The sequence below is a fragment of the Pararge aegeria genome, chromosome 11, assembly GCF_905163445.1.
Source record: "Pararge aegeria chromosome 11, ilParAegt1.1, whole genome shotgun sequence".
NCBI lineage: Eukaryota > Metazoa > Arthropoda > Insecta > Lepidoptera > Nymphalidae > Pararge > Pararge aegeria.
The window spans coordinates 16,178,814-16,201,380 of NC_053190.1; the positions used below are offsets into that span (position 1 = coordinate 16,178,814).

Sequence of the window (22,567 nt, forward strand, 5' to 3'; positions counted from 1 at the left end):
ATGTAATAAGTAATATAAGCAAATAGTCTAGATCTAGTATTTATCTCAACACTGAACGTGAAACAGGCGAAGGTAAAAGAGTCTGGACATTTTTCGAAAGCAAATACAAAATGGTGCTTGTAAATGGTGCAAGTAGCTTAGGCAAGTACAGATTTACATATGTTCGCATCGCTTAGCTTGCTCCACTTGGCGGATGTCCTATAACATCTCTATTTTATGTTCTCAAACAAGTGAGTTTTTATATGTTTAAAATTATTCAGTGATGGTGCAAGCTTCCAACAATCGTAAAAATAATCTAAACGCACAGAATAAAGAATATTTAGAAACCGCGTTAGACGACTTATATTTATGAATCAAAAACCACTCCATTTTAGTAGGGTTGCGGGCTAAAGCGGTTAGTCACTTCACTCCATTTAGCACTTGACAGTAATTATTTTACCTCAAATATTCTAAATGCTTACCATTAAGCTAGCAATATTCCGCGGGTGTGCAGTGAGTTTTCTCGAATCTGTATGTTCTTTATTCTGAGTCTAATCGTCACTAAAAGTGCATCTGTTTTATTCTATATGAATTATAATAATGCGACAGATTAGCATTTAGTTATTCCGAAGTTTTAGAACGCATTTGTGACTAACCGTAAAGGGTTTTTAATGCAAGAAAATATTTAGGCATTTCAAACCTTATAGTACTACGCAAATTCTGCTGTACACAATTAAGTTCGCCATTGCTTTCCTTTTCTACAAAGAACGTAGGGAAAAGCATGGCACTTCTTTTTAATATGTTTATTAAAGAGATTTGGGTATAACAGAATTGGCACTATTGTAGTTTTGTATTTTCTATAATGTCTCTGGTGCTGTTAGAAACGTCGGTTTAATCGTTTGCATTAATTTGGTACATTCACCAAAGGTGGTCTGGCATTTCGGAACGTATTTAGTGTCCTTTAATTAAAATAAGTACCAAAGATTGCATTTTGTCTCTTACAAAAATGTTCAAATATCTATAAGAGATTGCTTGCAGCAATAAGACCGCCGTTGGATTCCTAAATATTTCAATTAATTTGCGATATCTGTATTATTTGTAACTTCTTCTGCCGTATCAAGTTAAATTAATAAAGAAATAATCAAACTTAAATAATTTATAATATTTCAAATTAGAAGATATAATTTACATATTAAAATAATGTATATTAACATAATGATATACATATGATGTTCAGATGTTAGTTTAATAATATTAGCCTAATGAACATAATGATTGACGCTGGTGTATATTCAGAGTATTAATTTATGACATCGAGACAAAATAAAGAATTGTTAGCCAATAATTATTATAAACACGACACTAAAACTGAACTAAAAACTAAACCATTATTTCTTGTTAAAGAATACATTACTAAAAGGGCTCAAACTATTTCGAATCTACCTTTAAAAATATAATAATTTTAGTTATATTAATTCGCTTGCAACCATAATCCTACTACTACACTAAATTGACATCTCACGTAGTCATTTTCTTTTTAACAGGAAACCATTAATAATACACTATTTTTAAAACTGACAGTTTAGGGCATGTGTACAACTAAATTAATATGTCGAGACATAGCAATTATCAATAAATGCAACCAGATTGGAAAACGAAGAAAAAAAGGAGAGAGCTTGAATTTTGTGAAAATATTGTGAAATTTAATTATCTAAGACTAATATTAAATTATTAATTAATAATTTTAAGTTAACCAAAATGTCCATATTCCAATTATCTTACAACTGAACCGAAGAGTAAGATTGACAGATTTTTATAGTGCAATAATCTCAAAACATGTTGAATTATTTTTGTAAAAATTATTTTAGGTTGTTGAGGTTGGTGGGATTATTATTTTCTACATAATATATTAGTTATAATAAAATAAGGACCAACACATTAACATGCTCTGCGAAGCGAGGTGAAACAAAGCTAATCTAGCCCGGAAATCAAACCAATGCCCCGGTATTCGCAATTGAACTTGTTGTAATTTAGTTTGTTTAAGTTTCATTATAAGTTTCAAGTTATAACTAAAATTACATATAATTTCAAAAAAAGCAAATCAATTGAATTTTCATTAAAAATCTATGGTATACAAATTAAGTACATAAATGCCAATAAATGTCTTTTGTGTTCCCTATAATCTCTATATATATAATTTATAAAGGATATTAATTATATCAAAGTTTAACTACTATCTACATATCTGATTCAATAAAATATAATTAGTTTGAGTAATAATAGAAGAGACAATAACACCTAGATAAGTAATTCTAAACGAAATAAATGAACTGTAAAACGCCCCTTTCACTTTGGGGGCGTTCATAAAATACGTGAGATGTTTAAGGGGGGCAGGGGGTCGATTAAAATCTCATCTAATCTTACGTTGGAGAGAGGGGGGGTCTCGGCAAATAACATGCAATTTTTTTGTTAAATTTTAATCACACTTAAAATTTAACTCTCAGCAATATTTTACTAGTCTTAACAAGTTGTATGTAACGCACGAAGCATTTTTTTTCTTTTTACATTAACAATCCAACGCATTTACGTAAGAATCCCATATTTTGAAAAATCTCGCGTGATATTGGGAGATGGATAGAAGGGGGTTGAATAAAATCTAACGACATCTCACCAGGGAGGGAGAGAGGGACAGAAATTTTAAAAAACACCTCAAGTAATTTATGGACGCCCTCTTTTAAAGGGAAGAAATGTATGTTAGTATGGAGCGTACAGAAAGGATAGTTATTTATATAGATATGTATAAAAATATTGCCGTTCCTTATTCTAACATCGAATAGGCAGTTTTTGATTAAGGCAAAGTCAAACCAACTTTCATTTTGTTGCGTTTTAAGTTTTCACTAAGGTAAAGTACTTTTATTGTACACTTTTAAAATGTTCATTTTGTTTTCATGTAATATCATTAAATAATCGCGTAAAGCGCTTTATATAATCGTGCGAGTATTCATTTCTTCTGAAACCATCCGCCATTTTGTCATGACAATATACACAAGATGGCGGACATTATTGTTATATATCACAATGTAACGCGTTGGCTTGACTGAATTAACATCTAAGAATTTAAGCCACTTTCACCAATTTTAGTTTTTTTGTGAACTTGCAAACTACAGACTTTTAGCTGTTTTGTTTAGTCTCTTCGTTTTGTTTTTCCCAAATCACCCCAATACAACTTTAGTACTTTTCGTATGAACGAACACACCACAGGAGTACAAGTATAGAATAAGTACAGTAACAGGGGTGTTCGTTGGATTAAAAAATCCCTAAAATATTGTATTTATCTAATTATATATTTTTTGTATTAATAAAATTGTATTTTATACTATGAGTGGATTTTTGCGTTGCGTCTCGCCCTTTTAACTGTGTGCGTTAGCCTTTACGCAACCAACTAAACTTTTTTTGTTTGCCTTTTATAGTCTGTAATCTACGAGTCTTTAATTGTCCATTATTAATTGGTTTGACCGAATGTCATATTAGAACCTAACGAAACTAAGGTCACTTTCACCAATTGGGTTTTTTGTGTGAAATAGTCCACTGTTGGTAGGTGTTGTTGGGATCGCACGGAGCGAGGCCCAAAGTCCTCGTGTGCGGCTGTAAAGTCAGACAGTAGCTGTGCAAGCGGTGGATCAAGTGGTTATGGAGATCGTCGAACCTGTAAAAGAGTTTTTATTAAATTTTCACTATCATTATCATCCACAGGCTATTAATGTTTGGCGTTTTCATCTATGACTTTTATGCTCGTTTTCAGTAACGACTTTGTTAAGCGAAATTTTAATATTATTATTATTTTTAAATATAGCAGCGCCACCTACCTACCGGGTTCAATTTTATTTTCAAAACATCTAGGAACCACAATGAAATGCACTTACAATCGGCTCAAATGTGTAAGTGGAAACCAAATCATACCAGTAGTTCCTGAGATCATCGCGTTCAAGTAAACAAACAAAAAAGAAACTCTCTTTTTTACAGCGTGTAAATTAAAAACGAAATAATACTTCAGAGGCTATAGAGGTAATTTTTTTACCGCTAACAGTTTTTGAGTAAACCGTTGCTGTAGTTTTTACAGAAAGAAATCAGATACAGCCCTAACAGCAAATGCAAAAGTATAGTCAAGTGACTCCTGTCACTTTATTAGGTACGCGTCGCGTGGCGTAGGTACTATGCGCGTGTCGGTCTTTTACCTTCAATAGGATTGTCATAAGCTTATATTGATTTAATATTTTTTGGTTATTCCTTATGAAATATACGTATGCGACCTTCAACAGTATTTCGTAATTCTGCTACACGTTGTATAATATACAGATTAAGTATATAACTTACCTCCAAGGCCCGTCCACAGTGCCAAGCCTACAAATGGCTTGCTTAACGCTGTCCGCGTCAGCTTCTACACAGCGTTCGCCAACCCCCAGCTGACCGGCCTCGTTCAGTCTGAACAATTGATTGTTTCCAGCGCCGTGGCAAGTAGAAGTACCTGGGGATAGAACGGTCTCGGTTACCAGGAAACTCATATTACAAGGATAGTAAGAGTCCAGCGCAGGTTTTTAAGAGCCTATCGCGACCGTACTTGTTCTTATTCAGACATAGTTGTCCTTTATGCCAGACAAAGCTGAGACACTTCCAAATGCTTTCCCTCGTTGAACGACGGTGATTTGCTGATATTGCAACTATTATGAAACGGAGGATTTGATGCAACAAATACACATATGAATTTTGAGTCCCATACATTGTCACGCACAGCCACACAACAAGCAAACCTTTGGGAACAGACTTATGCACACACACACACACAAACACATACATACAACGCACAGACGCGCGCACACATACAAAAACACATCACAAGTTGAAAAATACACGACAGCCACACAAACAAGCACACGCTTGAGAACATACCTATGCACGCACACACACACACACACACAAAACGCACATACGCGCGCACACATACACAAACACATCACAAGTTGAAACATACACGCACAGCCACACTAACAAGCACACGCTTGAGAACACACTAATGTATACACACACACACACCCACACACGCGCAAAAATTTAGACGCATTATTTTTCTGTACGAAACTGAACAATTTTTTTTTGTTTTGTTAGTCTACTAAAGCACATAAATAGTAACTTGGAAGCTCCTGAACTTTTGCATACCCTACCATTGTCTTCTACACCCAAAATATTTCACGAATTTGGGTGGGAATGCCGATCTAAATCGCCTAGACCGTGTTTATAATGATCTGTGATGAGGTCTACGTGAACAAAACATTTTTGAATTTGAATTTGTTTACTTACTTATGTACGCGGGTGCCGCTTTCCCCATCGTGTCCATGCACAAACCAGACGCTTTGTTCTTCACCATTCCCCAGTGCACATTCTTCGGCAGCTTCGGAAATTTATCGTACACGTCATAAGCGACGTTCTCCATGTACCAACCGAAGTCTTTACACTGTAACTTTTTCTTCAGAGCCACTTGATCAGTTATGTCTCCCATATCTAAGAACCTCGCCATGGGTTCTCTGGTGTAGAAGTATTCTTTGTGCTCTTCATCGAACCAAGTTTCGATAACTCTTTTATAGTTGATGGTGATAAGTGACCCTTTACGGTTCTTCGCCAAGTTACCGAAAGAGTACGGCATGAAAGCTCGATACACATGCCCCACTTTAGAGCAAGGCACCCATTCTATACTCCCACCGCATTGCCATATCTTGAAACTTAGCTCGAAATTTTCCCCGCCCCAAACTAACAGACCGGGATCGTATGCACCGATTTCCAGAAAATATCTCCTATTTATAGCAAAAAGTCCACCAGCGTGTGTCGGACTTTTATAGGGCTCGGACTTATGTTTGTGCAAGTCCGCTTCGCGTTCTGGGACTTCATTCTCTTTATACAGCATCCCCCATTCGAATATACCTCGGTAATTGGTACCGTGCTGATAAACTGGCCTGTATTCGAAGGTTCGATGGTCTATACCATCTATAACTGGTACTGTCATGATTCTGTAGTCTCTGTAGATAGGAGCTAGTAGAGGAGGCAGCCAGTTAATGTTGACCTCGCAATGGGCATCTAGGAAGACTATAACGTCTCCAGTCGCTTCCTTAGCGCCTCGCGATCGCGTACGAATAAGGCCTTCTCTTGCGGAATTTCGTATTATACGCACTTTGCCGTGCCATCTTTTTACGTAGTTGTCTAGGTTTTCTTTTAGATCGTCTTTGTCGGAAAAGTCGTCGACCTATAATTAAAATGTTTTCAAGTGATTATTTAAGTACTTTGGGATACTTATGCCCGCTTTCACTTAACCTCTGATTTAGGTTTTTTCTATAGAAAAAAAAACGTTACACCAACTCTTGAGGATAACTGTTGGTCAGATGTAGATGTATGCCTAGGAATATCCTTAGATTAGGCGTTACTTATTTATGTATAGCCATGTTGTCGTTAGTGAAAACGGGCATTATACTTCACATTGCTAGAAAGGATAATCCTAAGATTCTTTCTAAGTTTTGCACTTCTCGATGTTACTCAATGTCATTACAAATATTTATGTCCAGTTTTATGAAGCGATTACAACCAATGTTACACTTCTACTTCACTTTCGGGGAGCCGAGGTCGAGTCCCAGCACGCACCCATAACTTTTGGAAGTTATGTGTGTTATAAGCAATTAAAATTCAACGATGAAGGAAAAAGTCGTGAGGAAACCTGCATGTCTGAGATTTCTTCACAATGTTCTAAAATGGGTCCACCAATCTGCGCTGGGCCAGCGTGGTGGATTGCCGCCCTAACCCCTTTCTCATTGTGGGAGGAGGAGTGCCCTGTAGTGGCCGGTAATGGCTGATACGATGATAATGACGATGGTGATAAAAGGAATAAAACTTACCAATACAACTTCATGCAGTATATGTGTAGGGGATCGGTCGATGACGGTGTGAACTGTTCGCATGAGAACTGAGAAGCCTTCATTGTGAAAAACTATGATCACTGATGTGGTGGGTAAGTCTTTAGGGTAGTGCCAGAATTTGCATTCCTCCAACCGTGTGTCGGGTATAGACCTATAAAAAAAATTTAGATTATTAAAAATAAAGTCAAAGTCAAATATTTCTTTACTCAAATAAGATGGCACTTTGATGCGTTGATTACATACAAAATGTGTACATAGTAGTGGGAAGTAATGGCGATGGGGTTACATTCGTAAACTTAAAACTAAAGCTAAGAGGGTTTCAAGCGCGCCCTGGCCTAAGAAGAAGCCTACAACAAACTAAGCCGGGTGTTCTTTTTGTTACGACTATCCTCAAACTTGAGACAACGATGCGAGAAGTGCAGATAATGCTATAAAAATAATAATAATAATATAATTCAGTAAAGAATATATCTTAAAATTCTAATTGCAAAATCAACCAGACCAATTTAAAGGAGATTTCAATTATTTTTAAACTCTTAATTCCTAAAAACCGAAATCCTTTTATTTCTGGATAATTCAGAGCTTATGTATGTTTTATAATACTACAATATTTTTACCTGTTCATAGCAATGTCGTCCGAGGCGGCAATATTCATGCCGTATTTGCTCTCCGAGTCAGCCACGTCGTTGGCGCGCTCCTGCGACATGTGGTACGGCAGGCCATCTTCCCCTGGACCTTTGACGGACACTCTGGTTTTAGGCTCAAAGTTTCCCAGGTCTGAAACAAAGTACTTTCATTTAATTACGTTGTGAAAGTTAGATATTTGATAGCTGGTGTAAGACCTCACGACATAATAGAATTCACGTGAAACGAGTCAGCTCGCGTGGCGACGCACTGCTAACCGCAAAATATCGGCCTCACTCCCGTGCCACGCCATTAAATGTTTCACATCGAATTATTTTTGTATTAATGTACTGTGTTATTTTTGTATTAATGTAATTAATGTACTATGTACCATTAGCCGCCCGCCAAGAAACTTTTTAGTTTTTGTAGCCCAATTCTTCAGGAAGATTACAGGCTCAGTAGCATAACGGTAGGATGGCAAGAAGGGCAAACTACCACAGACCCTCGGTAGGAGAAGGCTCTCGAGCGCAGGAAGATCCTAATTCTTCACTGAATTTCATTTAAGTACCTAACCTACTAAAGTATATTCACAAATAATAATATAGTCTTAAATAATAGAAAAAAAGCCGACTGTAACATACGCCCAGGAACTAAAAAGCAAAAAAAAAAACTTTTTAAAACCAGCTCGATTTCGATAAAATTTAAATGGGTGGTCCCCTGGAGAGTATGCCCTTTAAAGCAATAAAAGTATTTCTCCAATAAGTTCAGGCTTTTCGAGTAATCGCGTAACATACATAAAAATATACATATATATATTCCAACGAATTAAGAACCTCCTCCTTTTTGAAGTCGGTTAAAAAAGAACGTCTAGGGAAATCAAATAGCGAAAGTAGGCGGGGGTTGAATAGCTGATGTAAGATTTTACGGAAAAGCTATCAGAAATCCTACGGAGACGAATTCGCAGAAAATCGTTACCAAAATGATAAGCTTTACGCAACAGTCTAAAATAATTGACTGATATCTATAATTACGATTACCCAATTAAAATACTTTTGAGAAATGGCTATTATCTGATGGGATAAGCTATGTTTTTGACAAGAAAACATTTTCATTATCAAAGAAAACATGAGCGCGTTTAATTAAAATTAAAAATTTAACAGATTGATTATAATCTAATCAAGTCTGGAAGTGTCCTTGATTATTTTCAATTCGTAATACTTACTTATATTATACCTAAATAGGAAAGTATGTCTGTTTAATTGTTATGTTCAGCTTCACAGATGCACTAATCGTGATGTCATTTGGAAAAGAGATAGCTGGTATTTTGGTGGACTTATCATACTTTTTTTGCCGGAAGAACATGTTTGCGGAATTTAAAAATCTAAAATTCTGTTAGAACTAAACAAACTTTGAAAAGTATATATTGGATAGAAGCAGGCGTTACTTTGAAAACCATATAATTTTTGAAATCCATAATATTTTATGAAAATCAAGCTTAATTTGCAATACTTTCTCCGCGACCAGCAGGAGAATCTGTATGTTGTAATTTATAAAGAACAATTATTCATGGTAAAGTCAACATCTCCTGAGGATGCTCCGGTTTCGGAGCGAAACATGCGTAGATGGTACATTGCTGAGGATCTGTTTGGTGTGGATTATACTTATTGACGAAATTATAAATTACAACATACAGATTCTCCTGCTGTTCGTATAGAAAATTAAGCTTAATTTTCATAATTGAAAAGTACTTAAAAAAAACAGGACAAGGTGTAAAAAAAAATATATATATATATATATATATATATATATACATAGTTGGTATAGAGGTTCGAATTGGATATGGAATGCAAATCTCGCGAGATTGGGGCTCAAGAGAGATCCCGCGAGTTTATGAATAACGAGTTTTGTGTGTTTGATTTTACAACTAATCACAATATTTGAATAAATTAGGAAAAAGATAATAAAAATTATAAGTATATAATATTCTCGGGTATTTCTGTCTATAATTTTTTTAAACTTCTGAGTAGTAAACTTACAACGGGCAACGGGCGGTTCAGGACAATAAATTACGAAGACAGGCCCAGGAACAGAAAAAGTAGTAAACTTATACATATGTATCTATCAAAGAACATATAACATTTATGCTAGAGTGCAATCCACTTTTTCGTCCGTGAGCAATCCCGCTAAAAAAAACCCAGATCCCGCGAGAACGAGATCGCGTTCCCTAGTAATGGAGCAGCACGAGCTCTGAATTTCACTCCAATAAGATGTTGGTCTAGTGGTTAGCGTGTTCAATTTCGGATGGTGAGGTCCTGGGATGGAATCCCGGGTCAGGCCAAAAATCGTAACGTAATGTGTATTTTCTGTTAAAGAATTTTCAGTACCAGCCCAGCGTTAGGAAATTCGCGTTGTCAACCCCCTTGCCTCGGAGAGCATATTAGACTGTCGATCCCGGTTATTATCACTTACTAATGATAATAGTAGTTCAAGCTCACCATACTGCATTGGAGCAGTGAGATGGCTCTAGAACCTTCTCTCTTGATAGAGGCCTGTGCCCAGCTGCGGGACATTAATAGGCTGCGGTTGATGATGATGATTTGATTTTGCAATAAACCAAAAAAAAGCCTTAAATGTTGTTCAACAAAAATTACTTAATGAGTTAAATGGGCAATAGGCCTACAAAGTTTTAAAGTGAATTAATAAGTGAGTGGCGTACATTCACTTAAAATTTGAAGACAAAGTTCATCAAATATTTTAATTGCATAATAGTCAATTCATAATATGAAGAATTTCAAAACATTAAAAGTAAAATTAATTAGTGAGCAATTGATTTGCTAACTGATGTAAATCAAATATAAAGATTCAATTGATTGCAATACAATTTATCTTATATCTTTAAACAAGCAATTCTTGTATATGTATAATTGCTAAATCGGCTCAAACGATTTTCATGAAATTTAGTATACATTTATATTGGAATCTCGGAATCATTTATATTGGACATACAACTATTTTTTAAGTCAACACATTCGCGGACGAAATTGCGCGGATCCGCTAGTATTACTTATGACACACCTATGCTTTGAATTAAATTTTATTTAAGGGAATGTTTAGATTATGGAAGTTGATATGTGACACTACTGCTAAAATCTTATGTTAAAATACTTTTACATAATATATTTAATAAACCAGAAGAGTTTTTTAATTTATTTAAATCGATGAATCTGTAGAACTACAACGGGCGAGGAACACAAGGTGGTGGTTCAGAGTATAAAAGTTTGTATGGGACAAATTTATTGTTTCTGCTAATATACTTTAGAGGTAATCAAACTGCCAAGTTGGTATAGTGGCTACCATGCCTAACTACAAATACAGATTGTGATTTAAATCTTGGGTGGAGCTAAAAATGATTGTGTTGGAACTTTCAGTCAAAACATTCTCAGTACTGGCACCAAGTTCCCAGTGCCTGAATTACATGTTTAAATAATTGTGTACAACAGAATAAGTACAAAGAGGACTTAAACAGGATTATTAACACTTTTGTCACATTATTATTTTTTAACATTATTTTTATTTTTTCATTCTAATTTATTTATTGAACAATTTTATTTTATTTAAATTTCATTTTACCTATATATATTTATAATATATATTTATTGATGACATGCATGATATAACTATACTAACTATAAAAACTATCTTTAAGTGTTTTTAAAAAAAGGGGTTATTTAGTATGTTTTTATTATTTTTAAAACATAATTTGCAGTAAAAAGCACACAACGCAAATGTAAAAATATGATAATTAATTCATTTGAAAACACTTTAAGACTTCATAGAAACTTTTTTGCGTGCTATACTTTTTCCAATCATAATAAAATCAAAAATAGTTAAATGCTGTAAATGCATGCATGTTATCAAAGTTTTTCTCCGTACCCAAACACGAAATACTTTACGTAGCGTGTTTATGTTTAAAAAAACAACATAACCGGCGACAAGGTAATAAACTACTTTGTTCTAGAAAACAGTGTAACTGTATTTTATTTATATCTGTACGTTATAGAAATGTAATCATTAGAAGAATAATAACTTACCTGTTCTTATCGTTGGGTACACATCTCTATGGAACTTATAGTATGAAGGCAGATCATTCGAAAGTACTGTATTTATCGGGTCTTCGGCATTCAAACTTGAATAACTATGCAAAGCGTAAATTAAAACTATTAGAACAACACATATTCCAGCCGTACGAAATATTCTACCGCGTCTTAAGTTTGTAATTCGCATTGTCAATTCTTAAATACGACTACAATGCATTAAAATTATAAAATTTAATTCGAGACAAAACAATAGGCGAGTTACTGCATGCAATGAAATAGCTGACGTTTGCGTTTGTTATTTTTTGTCATTTTTGACGTTACATGACAACGTTTACTGCTACGTTCCATTTAAGTTCAAAGAGTATCATAGTATACTGTTTCATTTAATTAATTAATTATTTATTTCTAATGTTCTGATCTCTACTGGAGGGCCCGTTGTGATAAAGCAATAATAGTCATTGGGTACGACTTTCGAGAGGGTAACGACGAGGTTACGACAGAGGGTTCAGGTCTGGCAACATTGAAATATGGAATGTCAATTGCCATTTTGAAATTTTGAAATTCTCACCGTTGAGAACATTTTCAGTTGTGTTTGTTTTGTTTTTGTCACTTTCTTGAAATAAAACACGTAGTGTTTTAATTAGTATTACCAGATCGTTTTTCAAATATTTGTTTCTAAAACACCTGGAAGGCTGGAAAGCGGTTCATTTCAGATATGGCTTTAAGTAAGAGAAGTTTTATTATCCAGTAATAATTCGTAGTAAAAGTGTTTATTTAGTGTAGGTGTTGTAGAAGAACATTAATAATTGGTTAATCTGAATTTCTAGTAAATATCTATTGACTTAATCCATATTATAGATGACTACTAGTTGTATAGTTTTGTTTAGATACGATTTTTATGCCACTCAGGACCTTCTTCAGAATTCCAGGCCGCGATAGAAGCTAGTTTTATTATCAAATTTTAACAAATTAGATGCCTCATCTTTTAACTCACGAACTGCCCCGTTGGTCCATCGGTAGCATGTTCAACTACGGATCACGAGGTCCTGGGTTCGAATCCCGGGTTAGGCCCAAAATCACATAAGCTATTGTGTATTTTCTATTAAAGAATTTTAGTACCAGCCCGGAGTTACGAAATTGGACTAAGTCTATGCTCTAAAACTTAGCCTATTCCTAGCAGTGTGATGTTAATAGGCTGCAGATGATGATTATGAATGTTTGATGGTAACATTTTGTAGCAAGCAACTTACATCAATTTATAATTCAGTATACTACAGTTAACATGATAAGAATTGTTTTTCAGCATACACAGTTGAAACAGTCATAGCAAACTGGAATGGAAACTTCCCAGACTACACACTTACTGCTGAAGATCTAAAGAAGCCACATGCTATGATGGGAGCACTCTTTAAAGTGTTTGATCGCTTGGGTATTGACCGAGATGCTATCCTTGCAGTGAGTATTGTCCTACAAGACAGTAAGAAGGTTTTAGTAAGTAGAGCTTTTTGTGAAAATGCTTGCCCAGAGAAGTACTACTATGCTGTGTTGTTGTTCTGGTTGGAAGAGACTGGTCACTGCCGTAATTACAGGTGTATGTTGTTTAGCATGTTAACACCTAAGGTTGATGGACAATACACTGTATTTTAGCGGCTGAAATGAGTAGACTGGTAGTACTTTCCCAAATGTGCCCTGTCACAAAAAGTTCTACTACTGAATAGGAAAGTATTTATGTTTTTATCTATTTTATTGCAGCCACCACCTGAAGCAGAGCGTAACGAAAATGTCTACTTCTACTGGGACCTACTACCAGTAATCAATACAACTAGAGTGGTCAACCACCTCATTCTGGTCATGCCTGACTATTCAATGACCAACACCATTATACAGTTGATTCAGCCAAATATCAACACTTCTAACTCCATAATACTGCTGCTGTACAACTTAATGATCTTTCAAGAGGAACGCATGAGCCATATTGCACCTTATGAGGAGGAGATATTCTCCAAGACTGATAAGGTATGAAGCTCTTTCTGCCCTCATTTCAAATATGTACTGGAAAAATCTGGAGCATTCTGCAAGCTTCTATTTACTCAGCCACATACAATTTTAATACAGAATAGCTCTTAGGCCTCTCCTCTAAGCCTCTTATAAAGAGTATGTAAGTTTTATTTTATAACTTACAGGTTAAAATATTGAAAGACAAAAAGAATAATCTTATGGAACTGCTGAACAAACAATTTGCAGAAAAAGCAGAGAGAGCCGGAAGACTTAAGAATGTAAGTATCTACAAGTATAACCACACCCCTAGTTTTACCTAGAGTTACAGTTAAGCACTTGTTAAACTGAGGAAAATCCTGTGTGAGATGCAAAGAGAAAATCACATGCGTCAAATGTGTCAGCTTTGTTCAAACTGAGATCCACAGAACATTGTTTTGGGCAAAACTTAAGCGGGATGCCTTGTGACATCGCGGGATGCTCCTAACTTCCTAACTAATTACAAGTGTGTTTGTTTGCTTTCCTAACATCCTGACTAAATAACCAATCAACTTTATTTTTGGCAGAACTAGTTAGAACTACAGAGAGTAACATAGGCAGCTTCTGCTTTTTATTCCAGGAAAACAAATGTTTCCCACCGGATTAGTAAAAAAACGTTAAAACATGGTGTAGGAAGCGGGCAACAGCCTACGTATTAAAATAATCTTTTGCTACTGTAATTAACAGTTTGGCTTTATTGAAATTAGGAGACATTGTAGAAGATTAAAATCAAGAGGAAAACAGTGTGCCTTGGAGTTCTCCATAATGTGTAGTTTATCAATCACTATTATTCATTACTTCTCATTTTGAGAGATTGCTCACGCTAGAAGTAGGTTTACAATGATAATAATGTGGAATTAGGCTGATGCTTCAAAGTATTACTTTAAATAAACAATGATATGACATAAGCTAACACTTTCCAGATAGACAGAGAAATGAAACAGTACGAAGAGGAACTCAAGCAAGAGAAAGAAGCTGTTGCCAAAGACAAGCAGGAACTTGAAGCGATACAGAAGGAGTTCAGACAGCTGGACATAATACTGGAGCAGAAGAAGAGTCACCGGGACGCACTTGTTACTGAAGTTAGCAAGAAACGTGCCTTGAGAGTCTACGATGCTGATGATATAAAGGCTCAGGTGAGATATAATATGTATTTATTGTAGTACAATAGAAACCATCGATATTGCAAAGCAAAGGATGGGAATATTAGGAAATAAGATAGTTTTTCACAATCTACTATAATCCAGCCAGATTTTAAATTCAGTTAATGTTCAACTGTGGCTTGTTTATTGACAAAGCAACGCTACGGTTCCGTGTAGAAACTGATTAAGGGCATGGTATTTGTTTGGCATGAAATATATGCCAGTATTACTGGCATATATTTCATGCCCAGAAAGTGTTACTAGGAAGTGCTAGGAGAAACTTGAGACATTTTTCTTTCAAACTAAAAAATATAATAATAAATAACTCGAACATCCTGTGTAAAGTTTACTCAAACGATAAAGTGCGATATTTGGAACTGGTTTTATGAATCTTACTAGTTAAAACACAATCATTATTATTTTTTTTTAAACTACCCATCATATTTTGTATGTAGCTTTAAAAATACTTACCTACTTATAATTCCGAGCGCTTTATCTTTATAATGTTACTATAGAAGTATTGTTAATGTACTTATATTTATATGAACCAGGTGGAACAAGCAGCTCAGAATGTTCAGGATGCTGAGGAGAAATTGAATATGTTAAGAACAACGTTGATGCAGAAAGACAATAGTTTGAAGAACCTGCAGTCTATAAAGCCCAACTTGGATATTGCTAACAATTTGCTGTACGAGATCATAAAGCTATCTGATAGTTTGAGGTTAGTAGAGTTAGTTCTCATAATTTCATGTTTTCTATTCATTATTTATGTATGTATTTCAGTTAAATTGTACAATTTATAAAAGGCATCTCAAGGCATTCAGATGACGAAAAGATCGGTGTGGTAAATATAATATAAAAAAAAAACCAGTTGTGGGAATCGATCCCACGGCCTTGGACGCAAAAAGCCGGGTCGCTGCCTACTGCGCCAACCGGCTGCTTTTTATTTTATATTGTATATTGCTAATTTTTTCTCTAATTTTGTAATTTTAAATGTTTAACTATGGGCTATGCCTGAACTAAAGAAATAGATAGATAAATAGATAAAGTCTTTATTACACAAATTAAAAGCAAAAACAAGAAATAACAAAACAATAAAAAATATATATATAAGATGCGCAAAGGCGGTAAAGAGATTACTATTATATTATAATAATTATAAGAGAAAAGAGATTTCCTCTTTTCTCTCAATTGACAATCAATTTACTCGAAATAGACAAAAGTTAGTGAAACCTGCATAGCGTCAAACCAATAATATGATTTCCGTTATTGTATCTGCCAACCAAGTTTGAATGAACCAAGTTTTAAACATAGGTTTCAGAATGCATAATAAATGGATATAACAGGTTATGTGGTGGCAACTTTCCATACCGTCTACCTAATTTTGGTGTCAACTGAGATACGGGTTAGGTTTTAGGTTCTTTTTAACAATTTTACTTTTTTTAATATTTGAAGGCCGATTGGCGCAGTGGACAGCGACCCTGCTTTCTGAGTCTAAGGCTGTGGGTTCGATTCTCACAACTGGAAAAAGGTTTGTGTAATGAACATGAATGTTTTTCAGTGTCTGGGTGTTCACATGTACCTATATTATAAGTATTTATATATACCTATTATTCATAAAAATATTCATCAGTCATCTTAGTACCCATTAAACACAAGCTACGCTATTTTGGGGATAGATGGCGTTGTGTGTATGTCGTAAAAAAAAAATGTTGTAGGGACTATGAAAACGGTGATGCGGAGAGCAAAGAGGGTGAGCAGGCTGACCTTGATGCAGAGCTCAGTGAGCTGGAGGCTCAGTTTGCTGAACTGAGCACAGCCAGAGCGGAGGCCAACAGGAAACGACAGGAAGTAAGCCTGAGGCGACAGCAGGAGCGAGCCAAGGCACAGAGGTGAGGGAATTTTGCGCTCGCTAGGCTTCAAGGTGGTTATTGGGTTTCATAATTTGAGGACTGAACAAGTCCACCTGATGGAAAGTGGAGTGGTCAAGCAGCCCATAGGTGGCACTTTTGATGCGTACATAAGAATTACACGGTAGTGACATGATGGCGATAACCACATTCGTAAACTTAAAACTAACTAGCTACGAGGGTTCCAAACACATCCTGGTCTAAGAAGAAGCCCACAACAAACTTAGCCGGGTGTTTTTTTTTGTTATCACCATCTCACAATGTCATTTTAAATTATTACAACAGCAACCTGGTTAGAGCAATAATTTACACCCAAGCTATTTTATCGATCACATAGTCCTTTATACTATAATAGGACTTTTCTATAAGCTTACGTTTAATACAAACTTTGAACTTTTTAAGAGACATCTCTGAGAGATGAGAGAGAGAGAGAGAGTTATAAATACTTGAGGCTTTTTATAATTCTTAGAATGCCTATCCTTAAGTTTTTTTACTGTACTGGAGGTTTTGTTCATTTTATATAATCTGCATGCCCTGTGCATACCCTCTATGCACGCCACTGCGTGCAACTAACACATCCTGCAAACAGGGCAAACTGTTGCCCTGTCTGCAGGTTTATGGAGACATGGTGGAGCCTCGTGTAACCGTAATTACACTTAAACGGCATCCACGTATGCTGCTTAGCGGCAGAAATGGAAGCAGTGATAGTGCTGGGTACGAGCTCGACTTCACTTTCGGGGGGCACAGTTCGGTATGTGGAGTCCATCAAGCACTGGGCCAGCGTGGTGGACTACGGCTTTAACCCCTTCTCATTGTGGGAGGAGACCTGTGGGTTGTAGTGGGCCAGTAATGGATCGATATGATAATTGATTGATATCTGTATTACATTCGTTTCAGTTATTTCTATAAGTACCTACCCATCATTCGAGGGCTTCTAGAAGAAATAACTTTAGAGATAAGTTGTCCTCGTGCTCATTCTGTCCTATTTATTTTAATTTTTAATTTTTGATACTAAATAAATAAATCCGGACTGGTACTGAGAATTTCTTACCAAAAAAGTCCAATATTTATAGTAAAGAGAAAAAGTTTCCTTGTTGATTTATTCTCGGTTGGAACTGCTTCCGGACCATTCGTAAAGGCGCTACAAAAAGACAGACTCGGCTTTTTCTCAGTGCTTACATGAGTGAGCCGATTTGAACCGAAGCTAAGAATTGACTTGATGTTTCAAAATAATTACGTTGACGTTGTCGTTACATTATAATTTAGTTCTACTTGAAATATATGCCATTTGACCACTAGGCCATTAAGACAGTAAAGTAAGGCCCGAAATTAATAATCATTGTACACTAGAATCTTCAGATTTTGATAGTTATTAGTGTAGTTTCTTACTCTGTAAGGATGTCTCTACTAATTCTGAAGAAATTGATTCAGATAGTTTATTAATTTCTGGCACTAGTTTATCGTCCGGAAGGCCTAGTAGATACAATGGATCAGTCAACCACGCAACAATGAACTCTAGGTTCAAATAAAAACGTGTGTGTACTTATGTACACGCGTTAGAAGTTATATTTCTTTGGTGTAGCAAGATAAAAATCTTTTCAAAACTTTTATCTTACGCCTTATTCTACGTTTGTAGAGATAACGACACTTACAATAGAAAAAAGGTATTTAATAAATTGAAAGTTTTTCTATAACACATTATCTTGTTATCGGACAACCCACAGTTTCACTGAACATTTGAGATTTTTGTACAATCGAATCAATTAAATAACCAGGAATGAGTCCGCAGACTTTGACAATTTAAAGTGTACACTTTCAAACCTTATAGCTAACGTCGTAAAAAGTGAGCTGGCTGACGACGTATTCCCCTCTCACTCTGTTTCGCCACTACCTACATCCTATTGTAATAATAATCCCTACTAATATTATAAATGTGAATGTAAGTTTGTTTGTTACGCTTTCACGCAAAATCTACTAAACCCATCATCATGAAACTTTGTACACATATTTCTGAAGGTATTAGAATTAATATAGGATGCTATTTATCTCGAAATTAAGCTGAGTTCTTTTGGGAGAGGGGTAGAAGGTGTTTGACAATTTTAACCACAACACCGTCAAATGATAACCGATTTAAATAATTACTTTTGTACTTTAGAGGTTATAATGTCGGTTTAATTTTGCCCAAATTTCGTGTAGATCTGATCAATATGATTGGAGATAGAGGACACAACTCCTCAGCGGACGTCAGCCAACCCGTCATTTAAGGCTTAGCTATCCTAAATACATATAGTGCTTAGAATTACACCTAAATCGAATGCTACATGTCTTTCGAAAGACAAAAACAAACGCAGACGAAGTCGCGAGCAACAGCTAGTAATATATAAATAATAGTGTAAGCATGTGCGTGCGCATTTCGTTACATCGTATAATTTCACTCCCATGATTTTTTTTCCTAACGCCGCTAAAGAAGTATTACTTCGTTAATAGGCTCTTTTAAAACCTCATGTCTGCATGTTTGATTATTAACTTTGAACGTAAATGTTTAAGGGTTACTTAACATAAATCATAGCTTGAACAATTATTTTTAGTGATATACGGGATGCTGAAGATAATGACAAGAAATGCGCAGAGAAATCCAAAAAAGCCGCAAAAAGAGTAATGGAACTTCAAGAGCTGACTGCCCAGTATGAGAAAGAAAAAGCTGTCGGCCTCGAAGAGTTGTCAAACATCAAAGAGAATTTTATTAATGGAGTAAGTATCGTTTTTTCTAACATTTTATTTAGGCCTTTTGGCATTTACTTAATTGTACTCATTTATTGATACATTTGCACACTGCTTTAAGTTTATTGTAACAAAAAAAACTCAAAGATAACTACAGTAAAAAAATAATTCAAAAACAATAAACAGTTTCTCATGTTTATAAATGAACCCCGATTGTCCGTGCTTTATCTACAAACATTGTAACCTGTATCTTGTTACCACTAGTAACATATGAAAAAACAATAAAAAAGTAAATAAATAAAATAGCCTTTATTGCAGAATACAGATCATAAAATGAGATCATAAAATTCGGCAAAGACCTCCTCTAACTGACTATTAGCGACTCTAGTCCACCGAGCTCCCAATGTTTGATGGATATCATCCACCCATCTTCGTGGCTTCCTCTTTTTCGCTTGGCACCCCGGGATAACCTATGCTTAGCGACCACCCTATGTGTAGCCATCCAGCTATTTTATCTGTGCGTTCGTTTTAAAGAACGCACAGGGTCGTTCGTCCGCCAAGTGATTTTTATCATTATGTTCTCTGCAATTTGTGCGTTCGAACGAATGTAAATGAATGAATTTACATTGGGCAAAGATAAAATCCCTATGGATTCGTACAATTTTTCATCGTTTAGTTGCATGTCTTTCCCCGCCATATTCTCTTTTATTTATTTATTAATAAAATTTTTCGTCATTGGCATCACAATGATACATTACGATACTAGTGTGCTCAAGCAACTTGTGGCAATATAATGAATGCGACCGCGATTATGAAAGACTTACCTATGAATTTTATAAATTATTTTAAGTAATAAATACGTGTTATAATTATTATCAGTCTCACAATTATTACAAATCATCATCATCAACGGCCTATCCACTTTTATCCCTAGACAATTATATCCCTGGGGAAAGGATAAAAATGTATCTTCCACAGCTTTATCTACTCTCTGAGCACTGGCGCACAAGAGAAAATAATATCCCAATTATATATGTGTAATAATAAACGAAAGCAAATTTCTCCTATCCATGTTCGCGTACTTTAGCAGGTGGACACGCTAATCTCCTGTCAGGGGATCTAATCGGAAAAAAAATATTTTTTATCTCCGGCCTGTGCTAGCCCTGCTGGACTAAAGTCCTCTCCCAATCGGAGGATTATTATTATAAATAATTAGATTCAATTGAATGTTTACTTACTCATAGTACACCGACCCGCCCTGGGCCAGCGTGCTGGATTACGGCCTTAACCCCTCTTCATTGCGGGAGGAGATCCGTGCCCTGTAGTGGGCCGGTAATGGGTTTATATATATGTATATGACGATGATGATGATTTTTTTTAAGAAATTGTGTAAAAACTCAAATTGTAATTCCCAGATTATATTAGAAAAATAAATTAGTAATGTTTGCGCTATACCAACATTACTTGCAGTTAGGTGTAATCTTAACTCAATTGTGATACTTATCAAAAAACACAAGTGTGGTAATCTGAAATACAATAAATAATATTTTAGATTATAAGCCATAAATCGATGTCATAAGGTCCAATTTCACACCTGTAATATTTATTGTCGTGGTCTGATTAAAGTTTTTTTTGTAATTTATGTCTATTTATTGCAGTTGAAGTCAATAGATGAAGCTCTCTTGAAGAAGACTTTAGACGCTAAGGAGAAAATTGAAGCTAGATTACGAAAGCGGCAGGGATGATTGTTATTATAATTACGTGTTAAATTAAGTGTTTTCTGTATAAATTATTTAACTGACCCAGTAAAGAAAGAGGTGTTAAGAGTTAACTTGAATGAAATTGCATTTGTCCATCTGTCAGAGCCCCCTATAACCTTCTAATATTGGAATATTATAATTTTAAATCTATTTATAAAATATTTCTGTAACACGGCGATTTCTGTACATTTAATATTATTGTATAATTTTATTCAAGAGACAGTTAAATATCGATCCTATACAGATTTTTATTCAATAATTTGGTAGAGCGCAGACAAAGTCGCGGGCAACTAGTTTGTAAATATTATATTAACTTAAGGGATATTGTTGGAAATGGCTTGGTATAAATATATCACCAATATCATTTCAAGTAGAAATGTAAATTAAAAAGTAATTTTTTTTTTCAAATTGAATTAAAATGGTTTTCTCTACGTGTTACTACTCTGTAATGTAACATCGGTAATAGCGCGCGAACCACGACTTCGTGCTTGCTCGCAGCAGTTTGGCAACAGGCACATGTATTTGGTTGCACAGTGTAATGTGACTTTACAGACATAACATTATGTTTTTTTTTTTAATGAAAGACATAACTCGTGATTTGAAAAGTCGTAGAACACAGTCGTTGTTACATTTAATTATAGGAACTACACTTTCTGGCATTTTTATTAACCTTGTACATACAATTTTATCAAGATCTGTAATCAGTAGTTGATCATTTATTTATTTTATGCCTCCCTACTACTGGAGGTTGGCTGTCAGCTCAGCAAACTTATCGCTGATGCGCGAAACCTAAACCGTACATTGGTAACAAGTAAACAAACGCTTTCGAATTTATAATATTAGTGTGCATTAACCAAATAAACACTAATTATTAATATGAGTGTTACAAAGTTCTGATATACGGATAGACGGACGGACTAGTAAAGTGAATAAGAAGTGCAATTTCAGGTAACTAAAACTCAGAAACAGAGAGAGTTTAAATTAGAAATAATCGTATTAAAATATACCATATACTCATGTTTTTTTGGTTTTAATTATAATAATAGTACACCTACTATTTAAGTATACTTAGTAGAAATATTTGATTTGTGTGTTTGAGTTGTGAACATTATACATATATATTTTTAAATTATATATCGACATGTCGCCATCTAGCCTGTTTTATAAATTACACCTTACAGATTCTCCTGAGTTACTCTTAAATTTCATAATATATCATGGAATTCGGCAAATTAACGCTTGCTTCTATCAATTATTTAAAATATGTTCAATCGTTTCAGTTTAACGATTACAACAATAAGATTCAACATCATTGTCATATCAATGTCCATTACCGGCCCAGTA

The 22,567-nt window shown here is 35.0% G+C and overlaps 2 protein-coding genes across 2 annotated transcripts; one reads left to right on the forward strand and one right to left on the reverse strand.

Moving 5' to 3' along the window:
* Positions 1 to 1,131: 1,131 nt before the first annotated feature.
* LOC120627516 (N-acetylgalactosaminyltransferase 7) lies at positions 1,132 to 11,930 on the reverse strand. The gene is made up of 6 exons (XM_039895521.1): positions 11,651 to 11,930; positions 7,553 to 7,712; positions 6,915 to 7,086; positions 5,335 to 6,271; positions 4,354 to 4,504; positions 1,132 to 3,685 (listed from the first exon to the last, which is right to left on the reverse strand). The coding sequence occupies exons 1-6, from the start codon at positions 11,841 to 11,843 to the stop codon at positions 3,535 to 3,537; spliced, it is 1,764 nt and encodes a 587-aa protein (XP_039751455.1). The 5' UTR covers positions 11,844 to 11,930; the 3' UTR covers positions 1,132 to 3,534.
* Positions 11,931 to 12,230: 300 nt separating this feature from the next.
* On the forward strand, positions 12,231 to 22,240 carry LOC120627520 (myosin-11-like). The gene is made up of 9 exons (XM_039895524.1): positions 12,231 to 12,381; positions 12,960 to 13,111; positions 13,409 to 13,672; positions 13,840 to 13,932; positions 14,614 to 14,826; positions 15,384 to 15,553; positions 16,551 to 16,724; positions 19,331 to 19,493; positions 21,122 to 22,240. The coding sequence occupies exons 1-9, from the start codon at positions 12,372 to 12,374 to the stop codon at positions 21,206 to 21,208; spliced, it is 1,326 nt and encodes a 441-aa protein (XP_039751458.1). The 5' UTR covers positions 12,231 to 12,371; the 3' UTR covers positions 21,209 to 22,240.
* The last annotated feature ends 327 nt before the right edge of the window (positions 22,241 to 22,567 follow it).

Bases quoted from the DNA above. Each gene is read 5' to 3' on its own strand.
- LOC120627516 (XM_039895521.1), bottom strand. From the start codon at position 11,843: ATGCGAATTACAAACTTAAGACGCGGTAGAATATTTCGTACGGCTGGA. The intron at 7,713-11,650 runs GTAAGTTATTAT...ACTTTGTTTCAG, and splicing joins GTACCCAACGATAAGAACAG to ACCTGGGAAACTTTGAGCCT. The intron at 4,505-5,334 runs GTAAGTAAACAA...TTCTATCCCCAG, and splicing joins AGCGGCACCCGCGTACATAA to GTACTTCTACTTGCCACGGC.
- LOC120627520 (XM_039895524.1), top strand. The intron at 13,112-13,408 runs GTGAGTATTGTC...ATTTTATTGCAG, and splicing joins ACCGAGATGCTATCCTTGCA to CCACCACCTGAAGCAGAGCG. The intron at 19,494-21,121 runs GTAAGTATCGTT...TATTTATTGCAG, and splicing joins AAGAGAATTTTATTAATGGA to TTGAAGTCAATAGATGAAGC.